Raw genomic sequence first — 25,733 nt, forward strand, 5'->3', positions numbered from 1 at the left:
TGGATTTTGAGCCGAAACGTCGCCTCACTGTGCCACTGTGGCCCAATAAATAATCATTTTTCTACTATTGGAGTTGCTGTCCTTTTCCGACTGTATGCAAGGGTAAGCAGTGAATTCCCTGGACATAGCACCCGTCCTATATGGTGTGAATTGGTGCTGCCATAAGTTTATTTTTAATAGATAGATAGATAGATAGATAGATAGATAGATAGATAGATAGATAGATAGATAGATAGATAGATAGATAGATAGATAGATAGATAGATAGATAGATATATCCCCTGTAAAAAATGCTAGAGGACAGAGGTAGAAAGCCCAAGTACTAAAGAGAAGCCGCAGCAAGTGATGCGATTCTACCAGTGGAAGAACAACTCTCTATAAACATAAGGTAAAGAAAGCTGGATGCAATAGTACAGACTCCACCTAAAATACTGACACCAGATCCACCAAATTATGGCTTTTAAACCGTACTCCTGACAGGCTTAGGAGGCAGCAACAAATGGGTTGGTTCTGCACGGCAAATTAGAATGTATGAGCCTGCCATTACACAGCATTTACTGTTTTCCGCTGTTCCCCTTGTAGTAAAAATAGTGATCCAGACCTCCCACCCAAACTTCCTCAGAAGCCCCACTTGTCCCACCCACATCCACAGCGGTTCCTGTTCCCCAGTCTATATTCACACCCTCCGCCCCTTTCCACAGTAAACTTTAAGGCATGCCTTACTTGGCCCCCCAATAGGGACAGAAAGCTTCCACCAGTCCATCCAAGCAGTCACTGCATGCCTCGCCAAATCCTCTCCACGCTTTTCGGCTGGCAGGGGGCTGCATACGTATGTAGCTTCCAGCATCAGACCCTAAGCACCCAGTACTCTGCGCTCACTCTGCCAAGCAGAATTGTTCTGCGATCGCTCCTGCACAGGAAAGTGCATTTGGCACTGGGAACAGCAAGGTGGCCAGAAAGCTAAAGGGCAAATTGTTTTTAGTTGGCAGAGCAGTCTGGTATTGCCCAGTCCAGATACACACACCTCCTGCTCAGCCATGATAGGTCAAGAAATGCTAGGAAAGGCCCAATGCCTAAGACAGGTCACCACTAAAGCTTAAAGGGATTCTGTCACCTCGTTTTAGCCTATAGAGCTGCAGACATGCACGGCTAGATCGCTGCTAGCATGTCCGCAATATACCTATCCCATAGCGCTGTGTGCTTTTATTGGGTTTAAAAAATGATTTAATAGATATGTAAATGAGCCTGGTAAGGAGCCCAAGGGGCTGAACTAACCTTCTTGGAGCCTAGCCACACCCCCTATGAAGGAGCCCAGCACCGCCTGCGTCCTCCGAATCTCCTCCTTGCTCACAGTTAGATTGCTGTAATCTCGCGGTGCGCGAGCTCGCGCATGTGCAGCTAATTCCCCGAGGTTGATGCCAGCACAGGGAAGGAACACTATCGGCACTGCGCAAGAGCGAGCTCGCGCATTGCGAGATTACGGCAATCTAACTGTGAGCAAGGAGGAGATTCGGAGGACGCAGGCGGTGCTGGGCTCCTTCACAGGGGGCGTGGCTTGTCTCCAAGAAGGTTAGTTCAGCCCCTTGGGCACCTTACCAGGCTCATTTTCATATCTATTAAATCATTTTTTAAATACAATAAAAGGACTATGGGACTATGGCGATCTAGCCATGCATGTCCGCAGCTCTATAAAGCTAAAACGAGGTGACTGAATCCCTTTAAGTGGGTGTCTTGATTCATTTTTCCATCACATTACACACTGCTCATATCCAGGGGTTATGACCACCCTGCAATTCAGCAACGGTGGTCATGCTTGCACACTATAGGAAAAAGTGCCGGCCTCTCTGGTGGTCGGGACCGAGGGAGTATGTATAGGCAGGCATACGCAGCAGCTCTTCTCCCAGCCACCTCGTATTTGAGCTGCAGCAGTGGACGTAACTATGGAAACTAGCAGTGTATAATGGGATGGAAAAATGAATCAAGCCAGCACAGGAGGCAATATGGACAATCACAATACATTAGAAAGTGCCTTCTATCAACTTCGGGGCAGATTTATTATGACCAGCGTTTGAGACGCCGGTCTTTATAAAGCCCTGCACTGGCGGTAAATCCGCCACAGTTATGTAGAAGCACCAGCATCTACATAACTTCAGCGGATCCACTGCCGCATCTAAATGTAAGACAGCTTCCTAGCGGTCTTACTTATAGACCATTTTCTACTACTAAGACAGGCGTAGAAAATGGTAAATGAGACGGGTCTGCTGGCCTGTCCCCTTCCACGTCCACTTTTTTAGACCTGGAATGAGCTGGGAAAAGTCATTTGAACCACAATCTGCCCCAGAAATATGCCTAATTTAGTCGCATTTCTGTTTAATAAATGACCCCCTTTGTCTACATGTTAATTGCCATTTGCTGAAGTGAGACAACCTCTGTCTATGCAAAGGCTGTAACAACGGAAGGAGGCTGACTTAGTTGCCCATTTTCCGAAACCATTTCATTAGCTATGATTGGCTGAGCAGGCTTTTCCTTGGTGTGTCAAGACTGGACCAGAAAGCAAGAGACCAATGGGAACCCAGTAAGCATCAGAATGGCAGTTGGGGATCACTGGGTACTGCTCGTTTTTAGCTATTCTGCCCCTTTTCTAAGGCATTTACATAGTCTGACAGCCCCTTTAAGTCATTTTTCTGGCTTCGTACATAGTGCAAACAAAAGGCAGCCATAGATCTCGCCTATCAAAGAAATATCACTTATTACAAACTGAAAGCTGAAGTCTTACATGCGTCTGTAAATCAAAGTAAGCTCTTCTATCTTCCATCCTTTCTCGATTTAAGTTACTGTTAAACTCTGCGGCTTTCTTGGCAGCTTTCTTGATATACTCTGGCACTTTACTCGCTTCCACCTTTTGTGTGTTCTGTTGCTGAAAAACAGGAATATATTTTACAGATCATTTCAGTCACACGATGTAAGGTAAAGTAGAAAAGTACTGTAAAACTTTGATTACTTTCCCTGTTTCATCCTGATCACATACTTCATTCTGAATCTCTTCAGTAGTTATCTGTTATGGAAAAATATTGGTGTAAAAACAGTTTGTGCTGTGCTTGTTATAAAGCCACTTATTGTACTGCCCAATCCCACTACAACCAAGAATAAACATTTCTAAAAGGTTAGCTAGATTGGATTTTATATGAACCATGCAATTTACATATGATCTCTAACATCAGGACATACCCTGGAGCATTAAAGGGGCTGTCTGATGCCCCCCTATGCGGCAACTGTGATAAAATATAATAATTACACCCCCACTGCTTCCAGCACTGCTCCGATCATCCCCACCACAACCAAAACATCATCTTCCTAGATACAATCACAGGCCTCAGTGGTATATGGCGCAAGATCGGTAAAGCCAGTAATTGGCTGCAGCAGCCACGTGGATTATAAGGAATATCACTGTTGCAGCCAAACAAAGCAAGCCCGGCAAGGATGATCACTTCAGAAACACTAGGCGGTGGCATTGATGATCTATCCTGAAGATAGGTGATCAGTATTATGCCACTCTATGGTCAGAGAAGCTCCGTCGTATGAACGCAAGATATTACACTTCCAGCTCCATGAACTCAGAGCACAGAAACAGGTGCATACGGTTTGTAACAAGCAAAGCATAACTGATCACATTATAGACTCAATAAATAATAACCCTCAAAGAGCATCTGTCACCATGATCGGCCCTATCAGGTACAGTGCCAGGTAGGAGTGATCATGGTGCCTAAAAGGAGTCCTTTCTCTCAGCAATTACTGATGCAAAATACTCTTATTTTAAGTTACATGCAAATTAGATGCTTGGAGCGTTGAGGGGGTGGCCTAACCCTTCAGAGCATCACTTTACAACTGCCCCTCGCCATTCCATTCAGATTGACCGGGGCAGGCATCGGGGCAGTGAAGATCTCTTCCAGTCATTCCCACTCAGATCTTCACTGCACACACAGCAACGGTACTGCCGCCACATGCAAGATAAAAGGCTCATTATAGTCACAATGATCAGTTCTATATGTATGCATGGTGATAGGACCAGTCACCACTTCTTACATGTCCATTTCAGTAAATAATTGTAAACTCATCCCAATTCTAAGTCAGAGTTGTCCCACTTGTAATTCCTACTACAAATTCATGAGTAAATTGGTGGTGGAGGGTGTCGGCACACATTCTCAGTCCAATCGCTGCTGCCATTGTCTGATTGTGTAGGGGCACACCCCTTTGGCAAGGAAATGGCAACACCTAGATTTTGGCAACACATACAATTTTAAACAGAATAACAGAGGAACAGCAGAACACGAAGTTGTAGTAAAGGTGCTCTAGAATTGTTCATTTATGGGGAATGAGAATTTACTGAACGGTAAAAGGTCCTCTTTAAAGGGGTTGTGCAGCGATTTTATATTAATGGCCTATTCTCGGGATAGCTACAAAAAACAAAATGGCTGCACACCATTATACATACAAACAATAGAGCTAAGGCTACTTTCACACTTATATTATTTCACCCAAAAATTTAAGTGTGAAAGTTAGTCAGACGGATCTGTCCAGACTTTGCATTGAAAGTCAATGGGGGACGGATCCGTTTGAAAATTGCACCATATTGTGTCAACTTCAAACAGATCCGTCCCCATTGACTTACATTGTAAGTCCGGACGGATCCGTTTGGCTCCCCACGGCCAGGCGGACACTCGAACGCTGCAAGCTGCGTTCGGGTGTCCGCCTGCTGAGCGGAACGGAGGCCAAGCGGAGCCAGACTAAGGCATTCTGAGCAGATCCGCATCCACTCAGAATGCATTGGGGCTGGACGGATGCGTTCGGGGCCGCTTGTGAGAGCCTTCAAACGGAGCTCACAAGCGGAACCCCGAACGCAAGTGTGAAAGTAGCCTAAGAAATGGGGGGTCATTCTAAATAAGTGGTACAATACTGACTATAAATGAGTTAATGGAAGCTCTTAGCGCACATATTTGCTCAAACATGTGTCGGGCCCATCTACCAGGCGTCAAGGTGGCTTCTGCAGATGGGTCCCTAACACTAAATATACTGCTTCTCTTTGGACTTACTTAAGTCTACAATATTCAGGGCTGTGTAGGAACCAGCTACATACGTACTCTGCTAGTCTAAATTTTCTTGCAATATATTGAGGGTAGCACCTCTTTTAGACTGAACACACCCATCTACCTGGGACTTCTGAACAGAGTACGTTTGTAGCTGGTTCCTACACGGGACTGAATATTGTAGGCTTAAGTAAGTCCAAAGAGAGGCAGTATATTTAGTGTTAGGGACCCATCTGCGGAAGCCACCTTGACACCTGGTAGATGGGCCCGACGCGTATGTGTGCTAAGAGCTTCTATTAACTCATTTATAGTCAGTATTGTACCACTTATTTAGAACGACCCCCATTTCTTAGCTCTATTGTTTGTATATATAACGGTGTGCAGCCATTTTGTTTTTTGTAATTATGTTTGCTTCATGTGCACCTGTGATTCTGAAGGTTCTAGTCTAAATTCTCTTGTACTATTCTCGGGATAGGTCATCAGTATCACAATGGCAGGGGTCCAACATCGCCTATCAGCTGTTTAAAGAGGAGGCAGCGCTCCATTCAAACTCTACTTCCCATTTATTACACTGCCAGTTGCCTCTGAAGTGCAGTGCAATTATAAATACTTATACAAACGGAAAATACAAATGTGATAGCACTCTGCATCCAGCATTCTGCCCTGCCTCCATGCTGGATGAGGCATTGGTGTACATTTTGAATAGAGAAAGTACTTGTAATAACACTACACCGCCGATGCAAGGGAGATGATGAGTAGTGTAATGAAGAGGAAGCAGCGCTTGGATGAAGCGCTGCCTCCTCTTCAAACAGCTGATCGGCAGGGGTGCCGAACCCCCGCAGGTCAGGAACAGCTTACTTGAGAATAGGTCATTAATTTAAAACCCTATTTTTGGCCTTTAGTATGCATTTTTTTCCCCTCCCCATCAGCACATTCCAAAAGCCATAACTCTTTTTTTCTGTTGACATACTTTTACGAGGACTTGTTTTTTGGTGGGATGAACTACAATATTCATTCGGACCACTGTGGGGTACATAGGACCTTTTGCTTAACATATACTTTTTGAGAGAGGGAATGAATAGATAAAAACCAGCAATTCTGTCATGTTTTTATTTAATAATGTTTTTATAGTGTTCCGCTATGGAGGCCATAACACTCTCTCTACCTACCTGTGGAGCAAATGTACCAAAAAGAGCGCCTCAACTCAACAATGGCTTTCCACGGTCAGGCCTTATTCACATGTCCATGTTCTGGCATCAGTGACAAAAGGGTCAGTGGTTCATCTGTGAGATGTCCATGATGGATCAATGTGTCCATTTTTTGCCCTCCAGATGTCATCCATATGCCACGGACGATGCTCAGAAGAAAATTAATTTCAAGAGCTTTTCCTAGCAACAATCTGTGAAACACAGATGCCATCCGTATTATGTGATTTTTCACAGACCCACAGACTATAGTGGGTATGACGAACAAATATAGGGCATGCTTCTGTGAAGTAACCACAGCCTCACGGACTGTGGTAACTCACGGGTGTGTGAATATACGCTTTAAAAATCAATGGGTATGTGTGATGTCCATAGAGAACATGATGTGTGAATAAAGCCTACACAGAGATAAGGTATAATGGAAAGATTTTCTCCTGTCCTGCGTTTTTTGAGCTACACCTTGTTGTGGCTCCAAATAACTGATGGAAATCTCTGATGAAAACACCCACATGTGAATTAGGCCTAAATCAATTATGCCCTTTTTAGCACACAGGCCTTTCTAATGGATGTGTAACAGACTGACAGTAGACAGCCATTGCCGAGTCGGGGAACTCTTTCAGGATGGTCGCTCCACATGTAGGGTCACTATAGGGACAGGTAAACCTGGAGAGCTCACCCACAGCCCTCCTATATATCATTACAGGACAAGAATTATTTCTGTGCTTTCAGAGCAATTGTAATTGACAGGTTTTAAATAATTAAAGATCAAGGTGTAGGGCGAGCACTCAACACTTGGACCAAACAGATAGCGATTCGATAAAATTTAATTAAATCACAATGGTAAAACACGTGAACATATACCTTGAATCTACAATTAACATATAAAATCTGAATAAAAACTGCAATAAAAAATAATAGCAAGGAAATACTTGGTAGATGACCACAGTTCAGGATAATGATGGCGTCAGTCCCTTATGCAGACAACATAATAATGGCATATATCTGGATTATGGCACTTCAATGTCCAGAGCACGCTCAGAGATATGTAGTGCTGCGGGTTGTGAACCCCAGTCCAATGTCAATAGTATCCTACAGTGGAACAGTTGAACCCTGCAGCTCCTACTCTGGTTAGCAGGCGTATCCCAATGCCCTTAGACACAAATGGCAAACAATGTACAGTCGCCTTGCTCAGTCAAATGACATACCCGTCTCATAGGATTCACAGATGGAACTCTCCTACCTCCGTTAGTGTGGCTCGTCGATGCCTCTGCAGACGTGAGCGGGAGGCGAGCGGAAGGTGAGCGGCGTGGGACGCTATCGGCGTCTTGCTTCTGGCCATGCAGAGAAGCTCATAACGGAAGAAATCTGAAATCCAGGACATAGAGCTGAGAATTGATCAACTACCGCTCTCTACTGTCTGGACACAGACTACGTCCGAAATCCCGCGAGATTTGAGACCAGCAACCCACAGGAGCCAGAAGCAAGACGCCGATAGCGTCCCACGCCGCTCACCTTCCGCTCGCCTCCCGCTCACCTCCCGCTCGCGTCTGCAGAGGCATCGACGAGCCACACTAACGGAGGTAGGAGAGTTCCATCTGTGAATCCTATGAGACGGGTATGTCATTTGACTGAGCAAGGCAACTGTACATTGTTTGCCATTTGTGTCTAAGGGCATTGGGATACGCCTGCTCACCAGAGTAGGAGATGCAGGGTTCAACTGTTCCACTGTAGGACACTATTGACATTGGACTGGGGTTCACAACCCGCAGCACTACATATCTCTGAGCGTGCTCTGGACATTGAAGTGCCATAATCCAGATATATGCTATTATTATGTTGTCTGCATAAGGGACTGACACCGTCATTATCCTGAACTGTGGTCATCTACCAAGTATTTCCTTGCTATTATTATTTTTTATTGCAGTTTTTATTCAGATTTTATATGTTAATTGTAGATTCAAGGTATATGTTCACGTGTTTTACCATTGTGATTTAATTAAATTTTATCGAATCGCTATCTGTTTGGTCCAAGTGTTGAGTGCTCGCCCTACACCTTGATCTTTTTGCTATATACTACTAGAGGAGGGGTGATCCTCTACATTGGGCTAGTAGCACCTTTATCCAGAACCCCGTCTGGAGTGAGCCACCATTCTTGAGTATCCTTTAAATAATTAAAGGCTATGTTTGACATAGGGTGTCAACATTTGCAGTGATAATATCCAGTGACACATATACCTACTTCACTGCATAAGGGTCCATTCACATGCAAAATGGGTACGCATCCGTTCCGCAATTTTGTGGAACGGGTGCAGACCCATTCATTTTCAATGGCGCCGGAATGTGCGGTCCGCATCCGCACTTCCGCAAAAAAAAAAAAATAGAACATGTCCTATTCTTGTCCGCAATTGCAGACAAGATTAGGTATTTTCTATTATAGTGCTGGTGATGTGCGGTCCGCAGAACACTTACGGACGTGTGAATGGACCCTAAAGAGGTAGAATCACACAGGAGGTGCTTGGGGAAAAATATATGTCAGAATATTGAACATACAAGTTAAACATACAAACAGTTTCCCTCCTGCAAAATCCAGGAAACCTTCAGAATTATTTGAATTGTTGCATAATGAACTCCATAAAGAGACTGACAAGGGGGCGCATACAGACTTTCTATACCAGGGCAGCACATGAGGGTACCACTGCTAGAGGGCAAGTGTCACTAGCTAAATGATCCTGCTGGTACAGACATCTACTGGTTAATGAAACCTGACCACTATGGACAGTACCCGTCTGCAGCCCTCACCACAGCCTCCATAAACTCTGCTTTTTGTTTGGCCTTGTGCTGCTGGAGTTGTTGTTTATTCCTTAACCCTTAAAGGGGTTGTCCAGTTTTGGGACTGGGTGGTAGCAAAGTGTTGTCCCTTTTGAAAAATCCATACTCTTCTTCTCCCTACCGCTCTGTTTTGTCCCCCAAGCAGCACATGACCCAGCAGTGTGACATGCAGCTTGGGAACACATCACTGCACAAACCAGTCATAAGCTGCAGCAGTGCACGTGACGCCATCTGTCCCAAAGGCAGACAACCCCTTTAAAAGGTGAATAGCTTCACAAAGGGAATGCATTACCCATGTTTTGCTATTTGAAACCAGATGATTATACACATTCAATCTGTCGTTTTTTTTATTAAAAATTTAATTTTTTTACTCTGCTTATGGGGGCCGGTCATCTTGCAGAGGCTGTTAACAGCAGTCAGAGATTTGCTTTATATCCGCTACACAGACCATAGGAACCCGTAGACTGGAAATTACTTATTAACTACAATGGGAGAATGTTCTAGGCATGCTCTGTGACCTGTGCAGAAGTAACTGTGCAGGGAGGGGGGGGGGGGGGGTGAGCGGTGACATCACCTCTCATGAATGGTAGAACCACTGTTACCTTTCATTGTAAAACTGTCTGTGGTGATGAAATGACTGCTGAAAAGTGAAAAATATTTGACAGTACCAGATAAAAGGTTATTATACACAATGAGAATGCTTGGACTGGGAGAAAATGTCAGTATATGGGTAAGTAACTGGCTCAGTGATAGAAAACAGAGGGTAGTTATTAACGGTACACACTCAGATTGGGTCACTGTCACTAGTGGGGTACCTCAGGGGTCAGTATTGGACCCTATTCTCTTCAATATATTTATTAATGATGATCTTGTAGAAGGCTTGCACAGTAAAATATAAATTTTTGCAGATGACACTAAACTGTGTAAAGTAATTGACACGGAAGAGGACAGTATACTGCTACAGAGGGATCTGAATAGATTGGAGGCTTGGGCAGATAAGTGGCAGATGAGGTTTAACACTGACAAATGTAAGGTTATGCACATGGGAAGGAATAATGCAAGTCACCCATACATACTAAATGGTAAAACACTGGGTAACACTGACATGGAAAAGGACCTAGGAATTTTAGTGAACAGCAAACTAAGCTATAAAAACCAGTGTCAGGCAGCTGCTGCCAAGGCCAATAAGATAATGGGTTGCATCAAAAGGGCCTAGATGCCAGAGACGCATACATAGCTCTATCACTTTAAAGACTGCATTTTTAGCATTGTGTAAAATTTTGGGCACCAGCACACAAGAAAGACAGAGCGCGTTCAAAGACAGGAAACTAAACTAAAAAATGTAATGGCTAGACTACAGTACCCAGAAAGATTTAGCAAAACTAAACCCTAATTTTGATAAAAATGGCTTAAGGGAGATCTAATTACTATGTATAAATGTATCAGGGGTCAGTAGAGAGATCTCTCCCATCATCTATTTATCCCCAGGACTGTGACAAGGGGACATCCTCTGCGTCAGGAGGAAAAGGAGATTTTTTGTGAAACTCACCTGTAAAATCTTTTTCTCAACTTTTCCATTGGGGGACACAGACCATGGGACACAGACCATGGGTATAGCTTAGAGGTATTAGTAGGAGGGACACTATGCAAATACAAAAGAGCTCCTCCTCCTCGGGCTATACCCCCCCCCCCCCCCCCCCCGACTCCAGCAGGAGGAACTCAGGCGGCCGCCTTACACAGCTGAGACGCAGATGTGCGATTGCGCCTTGCCCAGGAAGCCCCCAACGCCCTAGTGGAGTGAGCGGTAATCCGAGCCGGGGGAACCCTACCACGAGCGCGATAAGCCGTGGAAATAGCCGAGCGGATCCATCGCGCCACAGTGACCTTGGAGGCCGCAAGACCCCTACGAGGTCCCTGGGAATCACAAGAAGGGAATTCGAATGGTGGATGGAAACGGAAGCCGCGAGATACCCATCAGGGCCTGTACGACATCCAGGGAAGGTAGAGCGCGTTCCATGTGGTTTGCCGGGGAAGGGCAAAAGGAGGGCAGAACAAAATCCTCGTCAAGGTGGAAGGGAGAGACCACCTTAGGCAAAAAGAAGGGAACCGGACGGAGCACAACCTCGTCCTGGAGAAAAAAAAACAGAAAAAAGCTCCTGGCCAGAAGAGCGGTCAGCTCCGACACCCGTCTGATGGAAGTTATGGCCACAAGGAAGACCACCTTCCAGGTGAGAAAAGTAAGGGAGACCCCTCTCAGAGGCTCGAAGGGGGCCATCTGCAGAGCGCGCAGGACCAAATTAAGATCCCAAGGAGGCAAGGTGGGAACATACGGGAGAATCGAAAGTGCCACCCCCTGAAGAACTGTCTTCACAGGACCCATAAGAGCAAGGGACTTCTGAAAGAAGACGGCCAGCGTCGAAACCAGATTTTCCAGGGAACTCAAGCCCGGACTGAAGAAACGACAGCACCATCGGGATGGAAAAACGAAGGGGAGGGAACCCAGAGTTCTCACAAAAAGTCAGGAAGGCCTTCCAGGTTCGATAGTAAATCCTGGAGGAAATCCTTCCTCGCACTGACTATGGTTCTAATCACTGAATCCGAGAACCCCCTCTTCATCAGGATGGCGGGTCCAACAGCCACGCCGTTGAACGAAGAGACCGTAAATTCCGGTGGAAAAGCTGGCCCTGAGACAGTAGAACCCTTCTGTCGGGAAGAGGCAATGGGGAGTCCGCCACATCCAAGCCACGTCTGAGAACCATGCGCGGTGAGGCCACTCTGGGGCGATGAGAATGGTCGGAAACCCTTCCGCCCAATCCTGCGTATGTAGTAGAGAAAGCGGAGGGAGGACATAGAGGAGACTGAAGTCCTGCCATGGAGCGCGTCCACCCCGTACGCCTTCAGATCCCGGGAGCAAACCAGGAACACCGGGAGCTTGTTGTTGAGCCTGGATGCCATCAAGTCCACATCCGGACGGCCCCATCTGTGGGAGATTTCTTAGAATACACCTGGATTCAGAGACCACTCGCCTGGATCCACCTTGATGCGGCTTAGAAAGTCCACCATCCAGTTGTCCACTCCTGGAAGGTAAACTGCTGACAACACTGGAACGTGCAACTCCACCCATGTCAGAATTCTCGTCCCCTCCTGCACCACCATCCGGCTGCGGGTTCCGCCCTGATGGTTGATGTAGACCACAATCGTAGCACTGTCCGATCGGATCCTCATCGGGAGGCCCGCAAGGAGAGGAGTCCAATGGGAGAGGGAGTGGAAAATCGCCCTCAGCTCCAGAATGCTGATTGGAAGGCGAGATTCCGCCGTCGAACAAACCCCCTGAACCGTGCGAGACTGGAGAACGCCGCCCCAACCCAGGAGGCTGGCATCGGTGGTGATGATCGTCCAGGAGAATGGGAAAAAGGATCTCCCCGACCTCAGGTTCATCGGGGACAGCCACCAAGGGAGAGCTGCCCGAACCCGCTGAGACAAGCAGACGCTATCGCCCAGACCCCGAGAGGTCTTGTCCCAGAGGTAAAGGATCTCCTGTTGCCCCAGGAGAGTGTGAAACTGGGCATATGGAACGGCCTCGAAAGAGGCTACCATAAGACCCAAGACCTGCATGTATTCCCGTATGGAGAGGCACGGGGAGCGCAGCAGATGCGACACTGCCCCCTGGATCTGGGAGGACTTGAAGGCTGGCAGAATACTCTGGCGGCCGAGGTGTCCAAAATCATCCCCAGGAAGGAGAGCTTCTGGGACGGGAAGAGGCAGGAGTTTGGGAAAGTTATCAGCCAGCCGAACTGTTCCAGAGTCTGAACAGTGATCCGGACGCTGTCCTTGGCCTGCGGTAGAGAGGGGGCCTTTATCGGGATATCGTCCCGATAGGGCAGCAAAGGAATGCCCCTGGTACGAAGAAGCGCAATGAGTGGTCCAGGACCTTGGTAAGGACCCGAGGGGTGGTCGCCAACCCGAAGGAAGGGCGACAAACTGACAGTGTCGACCCCTAATGGCGAAGCGCAGGAATCAGTGGGATTCCCCGATCGGGACATGCAGATAGGCTTAGGAGCAGCAGGGTGGGCTTACTGGGCCCTCTAGTGCTGGGAAGGCTGGTTTAAAGGAAGGCCTTTTTGCGGACGACCTGAGACCCCCAGCGGAGGAAGCAGGCGACGGCCTACCAGACGAGAAACGGCAAAATGTCCGATCAACGCGGTCAGCCTAACCACCAGTGGGAACCAGGTGCACAGAAGTAGACACCATGAATGGGACTCAATTGGTGATAAATATTTCCTCTTATGATCTCACTGATGTGGAACTAAGAGTATTCAATAAGGGACTTTCTTTTTGCCCTACATCTATGGTTGACTGGTTTCAAAATGAGATTGATTTGTTACATTTCTTTAGGCGAATTAAGTTGAGAGTTTTTTTTCGATGGTCAGACTCAGAGGCCTAGGGATGGATTACCTCCAGAGGTCTGATGATATTGAACACAGTATCCTAACCTTGACTGATTTGGGGTTACACATTAAGAGTGACTTTCAACCCCCGGTATATCATAAAGCAATAGACACCTTTATGTCCTTGGTCCGGGCGGATGTCACCAGATTGAGACAACAAACTGATGATGGGGTGAGATCCAACCTGACCAAGGAGGAAAAAGCTGCGTTGACCTCCCTTAGTCGGCGAAAAGAGCTTACGATCAAAGCAGCCGACAAGGGAGGGGCAATTGTAGTGATGAATACCACTAAGTATGTTGCTGAAATAGAGAAACAACTACAAGACACAGAAGTCTATAGACAAGTCAATGGGGATCCGAAATTCTGAGTGATGAAAAAGATAAAAATACTGGTAGATAATGCTTATGCCAATAACATCATTGATTCAAAACTCCATAGCTATCTGATACAGAAACACCCGGTTACACCCACCCTGTATGTCTTGCCAAAGATACATAAGGACCTGTGTAATCCACCTGGACGTCCCATAGTGGCAGGTATTGATTCGGTCTTTGCCCCTGCGGCTGTGTTCATCGACAAATTGTTGAGGACTTCCGCTATAGGGGCAAAGTCATATGTGAGGGACACTACTGAATTTCTCAATAGGGTCCAACAGCTAACATTCGGTGCGGGTGATAGACTGGTGTCCTTTGACGTCACCAGTCTATACACTTCACCAGTCGAACATGAAAGGGGCTTAGAGGCGGTACAGTGGGCTTTATGACACACTGACTATCCCGCGGAACTATGTGAATTTGTTAGTTCACTGTTGGAGATCTTATTGACATGTAACTATTTCAGTTTTGATGACAGGTTCTACATCCAAAATCGTGGGACCGCCATGGGGTCTAATATGGCCCCGACATATGCCAATATCTATATGACATATGTGGAGGAGTCGTCTATATACCCATCCACCCTTTTCCGATTTGTGTCCGGGTGGATGAGGTATATAGACGACATCTTCCTCATATGGACAGGGACGGACGCGGACCTTCAGGAGTTTCATGATCATATCAATAGCGTCCACACGCAACTGAAGTTTACTAGAGTGGACTCGCCACACTCTATGCAATTTCTAGACACATTGGTTTATGTGACTGAAAGAGGTCTTCAAACAGACATCTTTGTTAAACCAACGGATCGAAATAATATGTTGCGCTTTGATAGTGCCCATCCGAAAAACATGTTGAGTTCTCTCCCATACAGCCAACTTCTGTGAGACGTATCATTTCAGAGGAAGATAAAGTAGATAATAGATTGCAGGTACTGAGCTCAAAGTTTACAGCCAGACAATACCCCAAAAAATTGGTCAAGAGACATCTTGACAAAGTCAGGCAGCAGACGCGGACGCATCTGTTGAGGATGACCAGAACGAAAACTGAAAATAGGAGACTACCTTTTGTGTCCACACATTCGGTTCTAAGCAAACAAATAGCGGGTACGCTTAGACGGAATTGGCAGATCCTGACACGCTCTTTCCCAGATATTGTCGAGTTCCAGACACCACCGCTTATGTCCTACAGGAGGTCAAACAATCTGGGGGATCAGTTAGTACACTCTTTTCTGCAGAGGCCCGATAAATCGCGCATCTCCAGAAAAGGTTGCTATCCTTGCCTCAGTTGCTGCAACTGCAATAATGTATTGAAGGGACAAACTTTTTTTCACCCACATACTGGAAAGAAATATGAGATAAAGGGTTTTTACACATGTTCCTCTGATTATGTGATCTATACATTGCAGTGCCCGTGTGGTCTCATCTATGTGGGTGAGACCACACAGGCCTGCAAGCTGAGGATTAACCAGCACAGGTACTCCATCCGGAAATTGTTTACCAGGATTGAGAATACGTCCGAAAATTTGGAAGGTGAACCCCCGGTCCCGGAACATTTTTATAGATGTAAACACAGCGTTGCGCAACTGAGGTTCAGGATCATTGATGGCGTCCCCGCACCACAGAGAGGTGGTGATCGGGAACGACTATTAAAACGACTGGAACTCAGATGGATCTTTGAATTGGACACTATTGAGCCTAAGGGGCTCAATCGGGAGTTCAAGGTGGGCTCCCTCTTTTAAGTTTTTAAGTCGCCAATGGGGGTGTGATAATAAGGTTTTTTTTATGTATTAAGTGGAAGTACCCGATATTATATCGAGATTATTAACAAATTTTACTTTCTTCTCTTTGTTTATCACTAACAGATAAGGCTGCCATGTGAGATTTGGGCAAAGGATGGACCAAGGTGTTTTGGAAGCAGCGACCTGGGAACCATCCAGCAGGTTTATTATATTATCGTACTAATTGTATGTTAGGTTTGGATTACATTGACTGGGTATGCGTGGCGGATGTGGACCACATATACAACGGGCAGGATTGTTAATCCCTGATCACTTACCTGGGGAGCTGTTCTATATATGCGGATTCTGTTCAGGTTCATTGGCATGGGGTGATGCTCATACAAAGTATGATAAAACTATGTTACATTAACAGGAGACAATGGGGATAGGCGTGGTAGGGGTCTTTTACTTAGCGGTTGGACCCAGACCAGGCAAAGGCTGACATCTGTGGTCTCTCTTTGACAGAGGGGGGCGATGGTTGTGGCCTTAGTATTCCTAGTCCAATTTACTCTCTATCATTCTTGGGTATATCATGCCGATACATCCCCTGGGTATTCACTTATGGGGAGTAACGGTTTGGTTACTTTATACCGTAAAGCACACGGGATCTCACCCTATATGCTATTTTGAACCTATTCCCTTGAAAGCGATCGGTTGATAGGGCCGCATCGTTTGAACAGCCCCGAGTTTCTATGAAAGGGTCTCCTTCGTGTTCGTGTGTGCGGTTACACATTTCCGCTTTACGTATGCCCAGTGGGGTACTGAACCGTAGTTCTGATATGAGTCTCTTTAGACATCCTGCAGGGTTTGGTACCTACGTCGTCTTAATAAAAATAAAATCACATTTTCCTAATTGATATCACCTGTCTGGCATTATGTCCGTGGGGATCGGCGTCTGTATATTAGCTGCGCATATTTGGAATAGCATTAAACAAAGAGTACCACATGGGACAATATACTATCTTTGCAGGACCTGGGGTTACCATGACAGCAATTAGACGCGTTACCTGTCAGGTGACCAATAGGAGCGTCACTGATCACATGACCGCTCTGTCGGCCATGCGAATCCCGTCTGGATACTCGCGCAGCCGCAGTTGTATGCGGAAGACGCCGAACACCATGGACACGCTACAGAATAGGAGCCTCCGCACTAACATTTGGTATGCCTTATATTATTATACACTGTTGTTGTTAATTTGATTTTGATTATGGATATTGTATTATATGATTGTCTGTACCTGTGAGGGGGCGGGCTTGTTGTTTGGAGCACACCCACTAAGTAATTGGTATGGATTTGTACCCTTATAAAATGTAGTGTGGGTCACTTGTAAACTTTTATGTAGCTTGATAAAGACTATATTGTCGAAACGTTGCTGCTGTACTTTTGGTGTAATAAAGAACACTGAATAAGGAAGCTTTTGGAGTGCCGTGACCATCTTCATTTCTACTGGTAACTTTGGGGGGTCTCTGAGGCCGAGACCTGACGCCACAAGCACCGCCGCTAAGTATTTTTGAGCTTATTCAAGTTAGTGGTGCTGTCCTACCACCTATTTTTTCCTGTTCATCATGACATTATAGGCATAGTGAGTACTGCAGATAAGCCATTACTGCTAGTTTAGCAAAGCAGCACTGCTAGGGGCTGCTGCATACACTTTATATGTGATGGCTGGGCTGCTATAACTGGGGCCCAATGTAATGGGGTCAGATCCCCCCATAACAGAGTCATCCACAGATCACCCAATAAGTGTCCTCCACAGATCACCCATTAGTTCAAAACCCACAAAAAGCACACCATTTGGTTTATTTTCTTAATTTCCTCTACAAAAACCTAGGTGCGTCTTATCATCAGGTGTGTCTTATAAAGCGAAAAATACAGTAACTGAACAAAAAAAAAAAAAAAAAAGAAATCAATGAAAGGTCCTCTTTAAAGCTGTTACGCAATGATTGATGTAAAAAATTAAAATCTATTTCTTTCTAACAAAGCTAGAACCAGCACTCGACATTCACTGCTCCAATTTGCTCTGCTAAATTTATATCAAGTTGGCAGCTGAGGGTTCATGTCCTTTCTGCTGCAGACTTTTCCCCATAGCTGCCACAGCTTCTAACAGAACAAATAGCTGGTGGCAGTTGAAGATTTAAACTGAGTGTGTGTGACCCCCTCAGAGGGAGAGGGAGAGGGAAAGGGAAAAGGAAAAGGGAAAAGGAGAGGGACAGCAGAAGGCGCTATACAGATACATTTTATTGAATAACTGGGTGGCTATGCTAAAAAAAATTTAATGACATGCTATTACAAAAGTACCGTATATACCGGCGTATAAGACGACTTTTGAGCCCTAGAAAATATTTTCTAGAGTGGGGGGTCGTCTTATACGCCGGGCAGGGCCGGCCTTTGGGGTGTGCGGGCTGTGCGGCTGCACAGGGCGCCATAGCAACAGGGGGCGCCGGGCGGCCGACAGCTCACAATGTAATATGCGGCAGGCGAGGCGGCACTTGTGTTCTCCCTCGGGGCGGGCCCCCCCACCCCCTCCATCTCCCCCTCCCCTGCACTTAGCAGGGGGCGCCCGGCGCCCGTTGCGGTCTAATAAATAAAATAAAAGTTACTTATATAAGTTCGGGCGGCCGGCGGCGCCCCTCATGCTGCGCCGCCTGAGCGGCTGAGGCTGAGCGCTTGCCGCTCTAAAGAATCCTGCCTGCGCCTGCTGTGTGCTGTTAATGTAGCGTGGCCGAGCTCTGTTCGATCCGCGGTACAGGAGCTTTTGTTTCCTGTACCCGGCCGGACTGACAGGAAGTGCTCACTTAGTGTGCACTTCCTGTCAGTCCGGCCGGGTACAGGAAACAAATGCTCCTGTACCGCGGATCGAACAGAGCTCGGCCACGCTACACTAGAGGTGGGAGTAGAATGAGAGTGACAAGGGGGGGGGGGGGGGAATAATGAGAGTGACAAGGGAGAGGGGGGGGAATAATGAGAGTGACAAGGGAAGGGGGGGGGGAATAATGAGAGTGACAAGGGAAGGGGGGGGGGGGGGGGAAAGAGTGACAAGGGGGGGGGGGGGGGAAGAAAGAGTGACAAGGGGGGGGGGGGGGGAGAAAGAGTGACAAGGGAAGGGGGGGGGGGGGGGGGAAGAGTGACAAGGGGGGGGGGGGGGGAAAGAGTGACAAGGGGGGGGGGGGGGGGAAAGAGTGACAAGGGAGGGGGGGAGAAGAGAGTGACAAGGGAGGGGGGGGGGGGGGGAAGAGTGACAAGGGGGGGGGGGGGGGGAAGAGGGGGACAAGGGGGGGGGGGGGGGGAGAGAGTGACAAGGGAGGGAAGGGGGGGGGGGGAGGGAAGAGAGGGACAAGGGAAGGGGGGGGGGGAAGAGAGTGACAAGGGAAGGGGGGGGGGAGGGGGACAAGGGAAGGGGGGGGGGAGAGAGTGACAAGGGAAGGGGGGGGGGGGGAGAGAAAGAGAGTGACAAGGGAGGGAGGGAGAAGAGAGTGACAATGGAGTCCCCAGAGCCAGACTGCAGCCATAGTCCAGAAAATCTTATTGTCCTGGTGGTAAGTAGACAATGCAATATGTTTATTATTTAATTGTTTAGTTATTAATACTACATTGGAAACTAATTTTCTCAGCTGGACACCGGCCGACACTGCGCATGCGCTGGGAGCCTCACCAGCGGTTAGGGTAGGGAAAAAGCACTGGCCCGTATGTAATTTTTCCCTTCCCTAACCGCTGGTGAGGCTCCCGGTGCATGCGCAGTGTCCGCCGGTGTTCAGCTGAGAACATCCATCCGATCACTGCGCCTGCGCATTGGCCCATAGTTTTTCCCTACCCTAACCGCCGGCGAGGCTCCTGGCGCATGCGCACTCTGCTGTGAAATTTCCCTAACCTGTCGTTGTGCGCCTGCGCGGCGCTGCACACCTCCTCACGTCATGTCCAGTGTGACCGTAAGTGACGAGGGTAGGGAAATCTCACGAAGTAGGGAAGTATAACATTACACCGGCCTTTGGGGTGTGTGGGCTGGTAACTACTTGGTTGGATAGTCAGCCAGCCTATGCCATGATGCCAGCAACAAGCAGTGTTTTTTTTTTGTTTTGGGGAAGGGTTTTGGGGAAGGGGGGGGGGGGCGCCACAGGGTTAGCTCGCACAGGGCGCCTGAACACCTAAGGCCGGCCCTGACGCCGGGTATGGCAGGCGCTGCAGTGCCGGGACGCCTGAATTATCAACAGAGAGAGCCCGGGCTATTGCCTTGTATCCCCAGCAGCTGAGAGCTGCGATGTAACCCACGGCATATGCCCCCCCTGCGCTGTACCTTGTATACCGCCCCCTGCTCTGTACCTTGTATGCTCCTTGTACCGCCATCCTCCCGGCCGCTCGCATCTCGCTCCTACGCATGTGCGAGATTTCATGCGGCGAGCGTGGATACACGGGATCCTCACGGGCGCTCGCATCTCGCTCCTGCGCATGTGCGAGATCTCCGTGCGGCGTATCTAAGTGCGGCGCAGATGTGCATATGTGAATGTGAATATGAAGAATAACATAACAAAAACATGTTCAGGGTATAGGTGGCACATGTTTAGGGTCTGGGAGGCAGGGAGGGAGGACAAGGAAGGTGGTGGGATGCAGGGATGGTGGTGATACCATGGGATGGCGGTGGTACCTAGGGATGGTGGTGGAATGCAGGGATGGCATGCAAACAGCATGTCATACTTATTTTAATTAAAATTACCATATTGAAATCAGATCTAATGCTTTTTAAATTTTTCTTTGGTGTGTGTTGAAAAAGGGGTAGTCTTATACGGCGAGTATATCCCTAACTCTATATTTTCAATGTAAAAGTTGGAGGTCGTCTTATACGCCGGCATATACGGTATTCAGATCCAGGTGCTGAAAACAATATTCTGCCTACTGCTGTCACTTAGCAAAGCCACATTTGATCATACTTGGTTTACAGGAGAAAGTAAATGTAATATCATCATCACACTGAACTAAACAAGTTATTGGAAGCCCCTCTGACATTTCCATGGAAAGTTTCTGTACTTCTCTACTTACCGAGTATTCCTTGTAATGATCTGTAATGCGTTGGCGCTCTTTTTCTTGAAGAATAATGGAGTACTCTGCATGCTTGGTAGGATATTCTTTTATCATGAGGTCAATAACTTCATCACTTTTCAGAGCTGTCAGACCTTTGAAAATGGCAAGGGGAGAGGATTCTGATAGTCTAGCAGCAGTGCAACCAAGCAATGACATTAAAAGATGTGTTAAAAACTATGAACAACTTTGGGGGACAATTTTTTTAAATCACAACTTTACTCATTTTGGACTTAAAAAATTAATAAAAATAAATTGATCTTTATAAAAAAAATTTCAACAGTTTTTGTTCCAGAGCTTTCAGTTTCAGTATATCTGCAGACAATCTTGCTTTCTATTTTACAGATAATCAGTCAGAAAGCCACTGATGGCTGTGAAGCTCTAATCTCTGAACTCCTGACAGCTCATGGACACTCATTAGAGCTAAATCCTTATTAGAGGAGTTTAGTTTAACCCCTTCCCAACCACCCACCATGAGGGCTCACGCACACAAACATATTTTTCGCTGTGTCGGTTCCATTTTCCTGCGGCCCGTATGCGGAACCATTCACTACACTGGGGCCGCAAAAAAAAAAAAAAAGAAGGAAATTACTCAGTGTTTATTCCATGTGCGTATGGCCATTCCGCAAAAGAACAGAACATGTCCTATTATTGTCCGCATTACGGACAAGGATTGGATTGTTTTATTAGGGGCCGTAAAATGTGGAATGCAGCTATGTCAATGGAAAAATAAAGTTAAATTACATCTGTTGAGATGCAGAAAATGAATAAATTCCTTTGGACTCAACACCAAAATAGGCATGGTACTTCGGGGGTTAAAGTTATCCCCTATTCAATATATATAGGGAGAAGCACAGATCCTGAGGACATGAGCCCTGTCCCCCTGGTTCTCCATTTCTTCTCTACAGAACTGCCACAGAGCAGGAATGAAAGAAAATGGAGATTAAAATAAAGGGGGCTTTCCTGGATTTTAATATTAATAGCCTATCCTCAGGGGTCCAACACCCTCCGTTTCGGAGTTGCCCCAGAGGCTGAACTACACAGCTCTCTCCACTGGATGGAGCAGCAGTGTAGTTCCATGCTTCTTCCACTGCAAAGCTGTGTAATTCCATGCAGAAGCTACTCAAACAAATGATTAGTGGGGTCAATATTGAAATCCCAGAAAACTCCTTCAATCTGGAAAATAGAAAAATAAATTTCAGGCGATATTGCCCGGACCTACAGACGAAGGGAACGTATATGGGAACCGCCCTCGGCCACATCTGTAATAGAGCAGCCTCTATTCAACCACTTAAACATAGCTGCTGAATAGATTTTAAGCGCCCACAGAGAACTGTACGGCAAAAACTGAAAAACTTATATTTTAGGCTACTTTCACACTAGCGGCAGGACGGATCCGACAGGCTGTTCACCCTGTCGGATCCGCCCTGCCGCTATTTCGCTGTGCCACCGGACTGCTGCTCCGTCCCCATGGACTATAATGGGGACGGAGCTCCGGCGCAGCACGGCAGTGTGTGGTGAGAGGCCACCGGACTAAAAAGTCGGATATGCAGTAATTTTAGTCCAGCGGCCATTTGCCGTGCACTGCCCTGCTGCGCCGAAGCTCTGCCCCCCGTCCACATTATAGTCCGGCGGCATGGCAAAATAGCGGCAGGATGGATCCGACAGGGTGAACAGCCTGTCGGATCAGTCCTGCCGCTAGTGTGAAAATAGCCTTAAATTGCTGTGTTTTTGCCACATTGTTCTCAACCGTGCAGCACAAACCCCTGGGTGAATACAGAACCTTTGTTCACATGGGCAATACCTGCCACTTATTCAAAACACAATCAACAGCTTCCCATTGAGTTCAAAGTAAAAAAAAAAAAAACTCAACCATGTGCACAACCATGTTTTTTTTTGTTGTTTTTTTCAGCAGATAATTTTAAAAACACTTGAGAAGTGAAAGGTTGCTTCTCTGAAGAGGATTTGATGGTGATTTTCCATAGAAGTCAACAGTGAAGCTGAAAAACTTTTAAAAAAAACTCATCTAAAAAAACAACACCAAAATAGAGAAGTGTCCATAAATAACCTGTTTTTAAGACACAGATTTTTCTGCTGCATATTTTGCCATGTGAATATAGCCTTATCGAAATGCAAAGAGAGCCATTGTGCACCCTGGTTCCTCGTGCTTCCTCTGGCAACCCTCCCTCTCTGAACTGAGACAACAGATAACTGCATGATGCAGAGGCAGGCTTCTCAGCCAGTCTCTGCCTACCCTGTTTGTGTTGGTACTGCCTTCAGTCCTGTCTCCCTAAAGCCTCATGCACACGTCAGTGTTTTGGTCAGTGATTTCTATCAGTGATTGCGAGCCAAAACCAGGATTGGAGCCTCAACAGACATAAGGTAAGACATAAGATCTGTACCTGTACAATGTTGCGCGACAATTTTTGTAATGATAGTCTAAGGTGTCGCACTGCGACGTGACAGTTGCAGAAAAATCCATCTTGGATAGATTTTTGGCTACCGTCATGTGGCAGTCGCAGCATGTCGCAGTGCGACACCATAGACCAGGGATGGACAACCTGCGGCACTCCAGCTGTTTTAAAACTACAACTCCCACCAAGCCCTGCTGTAGGCAGCCTGGGCATGCTGGGAGTTGTAGTTTTGCAACAGCTGGAGAGCCTCAGGTTGGCCATCCCTGCCATAGACTATAATTATAAAAATTGTTGTGCGACATGTCGTTGTGTAGCCCTAGCCTTAGGCCTAAAAGGTGTAATAAAACTTAAAGGGGTTCTGCAGTTTGTTTAAAGGGGTTCCTCTGGATAGATCATCAGCATCTGAGAGGCGGGGGTCCGACACCCAGGACCCATGCCAATCAGCTGTTTGAGAAGGCAGCTGCGCTCCAGGAGCGCCACAGCCTTCTCACTGTTTACCGCAGGCCCAGTGATGTCACGACTAGTATCAACTGGCCTGGGCGGGGCTAAGCTCTGTTCACTTGAATGGAGCTTAGCCCCGCCCAGGCCAGTTGATACTAGTCGTGACGTCACTGGGCCTGCGGTAAACAGTGAGAAGGCTGCGGCGCTCCTGGAGCGCCTCTGCCTTCTCAAACAGCTGATTGGCAGGGGTGTTGGACCCCCGCCGATCAGATGATGATGATGATGATCTATCAAGAGGATAGATCAGGTTAAACAAACTGCAGAACCCCTTTAATAAACCTAATGCTACATTCTTTCCTACAGTGTATCTGCTGCCAGCACTCCCCTCTACCTTCCCAATGCATCTGTGACCAGCAAAGGGAAGATTTGAAGAGAAGCGGCGCGGCAGCATTCAGGAACACAGTACACTTATGTCTGCTTGGAAACCTGCATCTCCTCTCTTTCTTCCCAGGGCTTTTCACTGAACAAAAAAGTATTCAACATGTCCAATCCTTCACTCCCCAACTTCATTTGCCAGGGAGCTCCCTGAAATTATGTTTTCGGCAGGTTTATACATGTATTTTAGGTTGATAATGGATTGTGTAATCTTTTTGAAGTCAACTGCAATATACAGTATACAGATTTTTTATTAATTTATTAACTTGCTGCCTTTAGTATTTATTTGATGAATGAATTCAGAAGCAGCAAACACACAAATCTATACTTAGGAAATACAATGGTAAAAAAGGACATTGTCTGTAATTACCTAATGTGCACTGAGTTTCTGTAATGACGTTGAGCTCCCTCAGGTAAAGTTTCTCCTTGTGTGAAAGATCTCTTCGTTCTAAATCTTTTAAGAAAAAGGTTTACAATTTCAGATTCAACAACAGCGAAGCAAACATGCCAAGACAGAACAACATTTTATTTTCCAGTAAGGAACAGCATGTAGTTATTTTACATGATGGGTTGTGGACGCTGTAGCACTGGGGAGGGTGGCTACAGAAGGCGACACGTACACTTAAGACAATTATTTTCATATGAGAACCTGTCATCACGACATGAAGTGCAGTATGCAGGCAGCATGTTCTTTATTTTACTCACTATAGCGTAGACATATTCCACAGCGGTGTACAGAAATCAGCATCACAATATCTCCAGAGGAGCTCACAATCTAAGTTCCCTATCAGTTTGGAGTTATAAAGCAGGAAGAACCGAGCAGAGCGATATATGGGGAAAACTTAGCAAAAGTTTTTACGCCACCGTTGGGGCATTAAAAAGTCACAAGTTAGGCCGCTCGGCATATTTGAGCCATAATTTGCAACATTTTAAGTTTCCTGCCACTAATGTTGTGAGAAAGGGGGCGGTGTTATAGCTCGAGTCTACGCCAGTCCCTAGCTGGCATGGAGCACAAGAGATGTGCCTAATTTATTAAGAGGCACACAAGGGATCAAGACTGGTGTATGGGAATGCCAATGTTGATAAATCCCCATAGTTTTGTAGGGAAAGATAAAGCAAAACTTGTAACTGATACATTTAAGTCTCTGCTTTTTCTGACCTCATCGAATCACCATGATCTTGGACTATTATCTGCAGTAATACATGAATAATACTGCAAATAAGGGGTCCAGATCGCTATTTTTAAAGTTTTTCTACTGCTATCAGCATTTAAATCTGGACTGAAATACATTCTTAAAGGGCTCTCCATTATGTTAATATGGCACAGCCATCCAGGCTGTGTATTTCAGTTCAGCTTTGAGTACTGACAGCAGGGGAATGAGGGGCAGTAGGAAAATAAAAAAATACCATATTTTTCAGACTATAAGACGCACCTAAGATTGGAGGAGGAAAATAAGAAAAAAATAATAATTCCCATCAAACCTCAGAGCAGACCCCCGAATCAGGCCCTATTCTTCAGACCCTCCTGAAACCCCCAATCAGCCTCAGATACAACCACCCAACCTCAGATTCCCATCATACCCACCCCCCCAGCCTCAGATCCAACCCCCCCAAACTCCATTAGCCTCAGATCTGACCCCTCAGACTCAGAT

At 46.6% G+C, this 25,733-nt stretch overlaps 1 protein-coding gene across 2 annotated transcripts in view; it reads right to left on the reverse strand.

Moving 5' to 3' along the window:
- PHF10 (PHD finger protein 10) overlaps positions 1–25,733 on the reverse strand; it is a 150,321-nt gene that overhangs the window by 89,303 nt on the left and 35,285 nt on the right. Inside the window, exons 4-7 of one of the 2 annotated variants that reach the window (XM_040429338.1) lie at positions 24,452–24,535; positions 20,753–20,886; positions 3,002–3,055; positions 2,777–2,917 (exon numbers count right to left, since the gene is read on the reverse strand). In XM_040429338.1, the coding sequence (XP_040285272.1) occupies positions 2,777–2,917; positions 3,002–3,055; positions 20,753–20,886; positions 24,452–24,535 (413 nt within the window). The remainder of the gene's footprint in view (positions 1–2,776; positions 2,918–3,001; positions 3,056–20,752; positions 20,887–24,451; positions 24,536–25,733) is intronic. The other variant, XM_040429339.1, reaches the window with a different exon arrangement.

This window comes from Bufo bufo, chromosome 4 (assembly GCF_905171765.1).
Source record: "Bufo bufo chromosome 4, aBufBuf1.1, whole genome shotgun sequence".
NCBI lineage: Eukaryota > Metazoa > Chordata > Amphibia > Anura > Bufonidae > Bufo > Bufo bufo.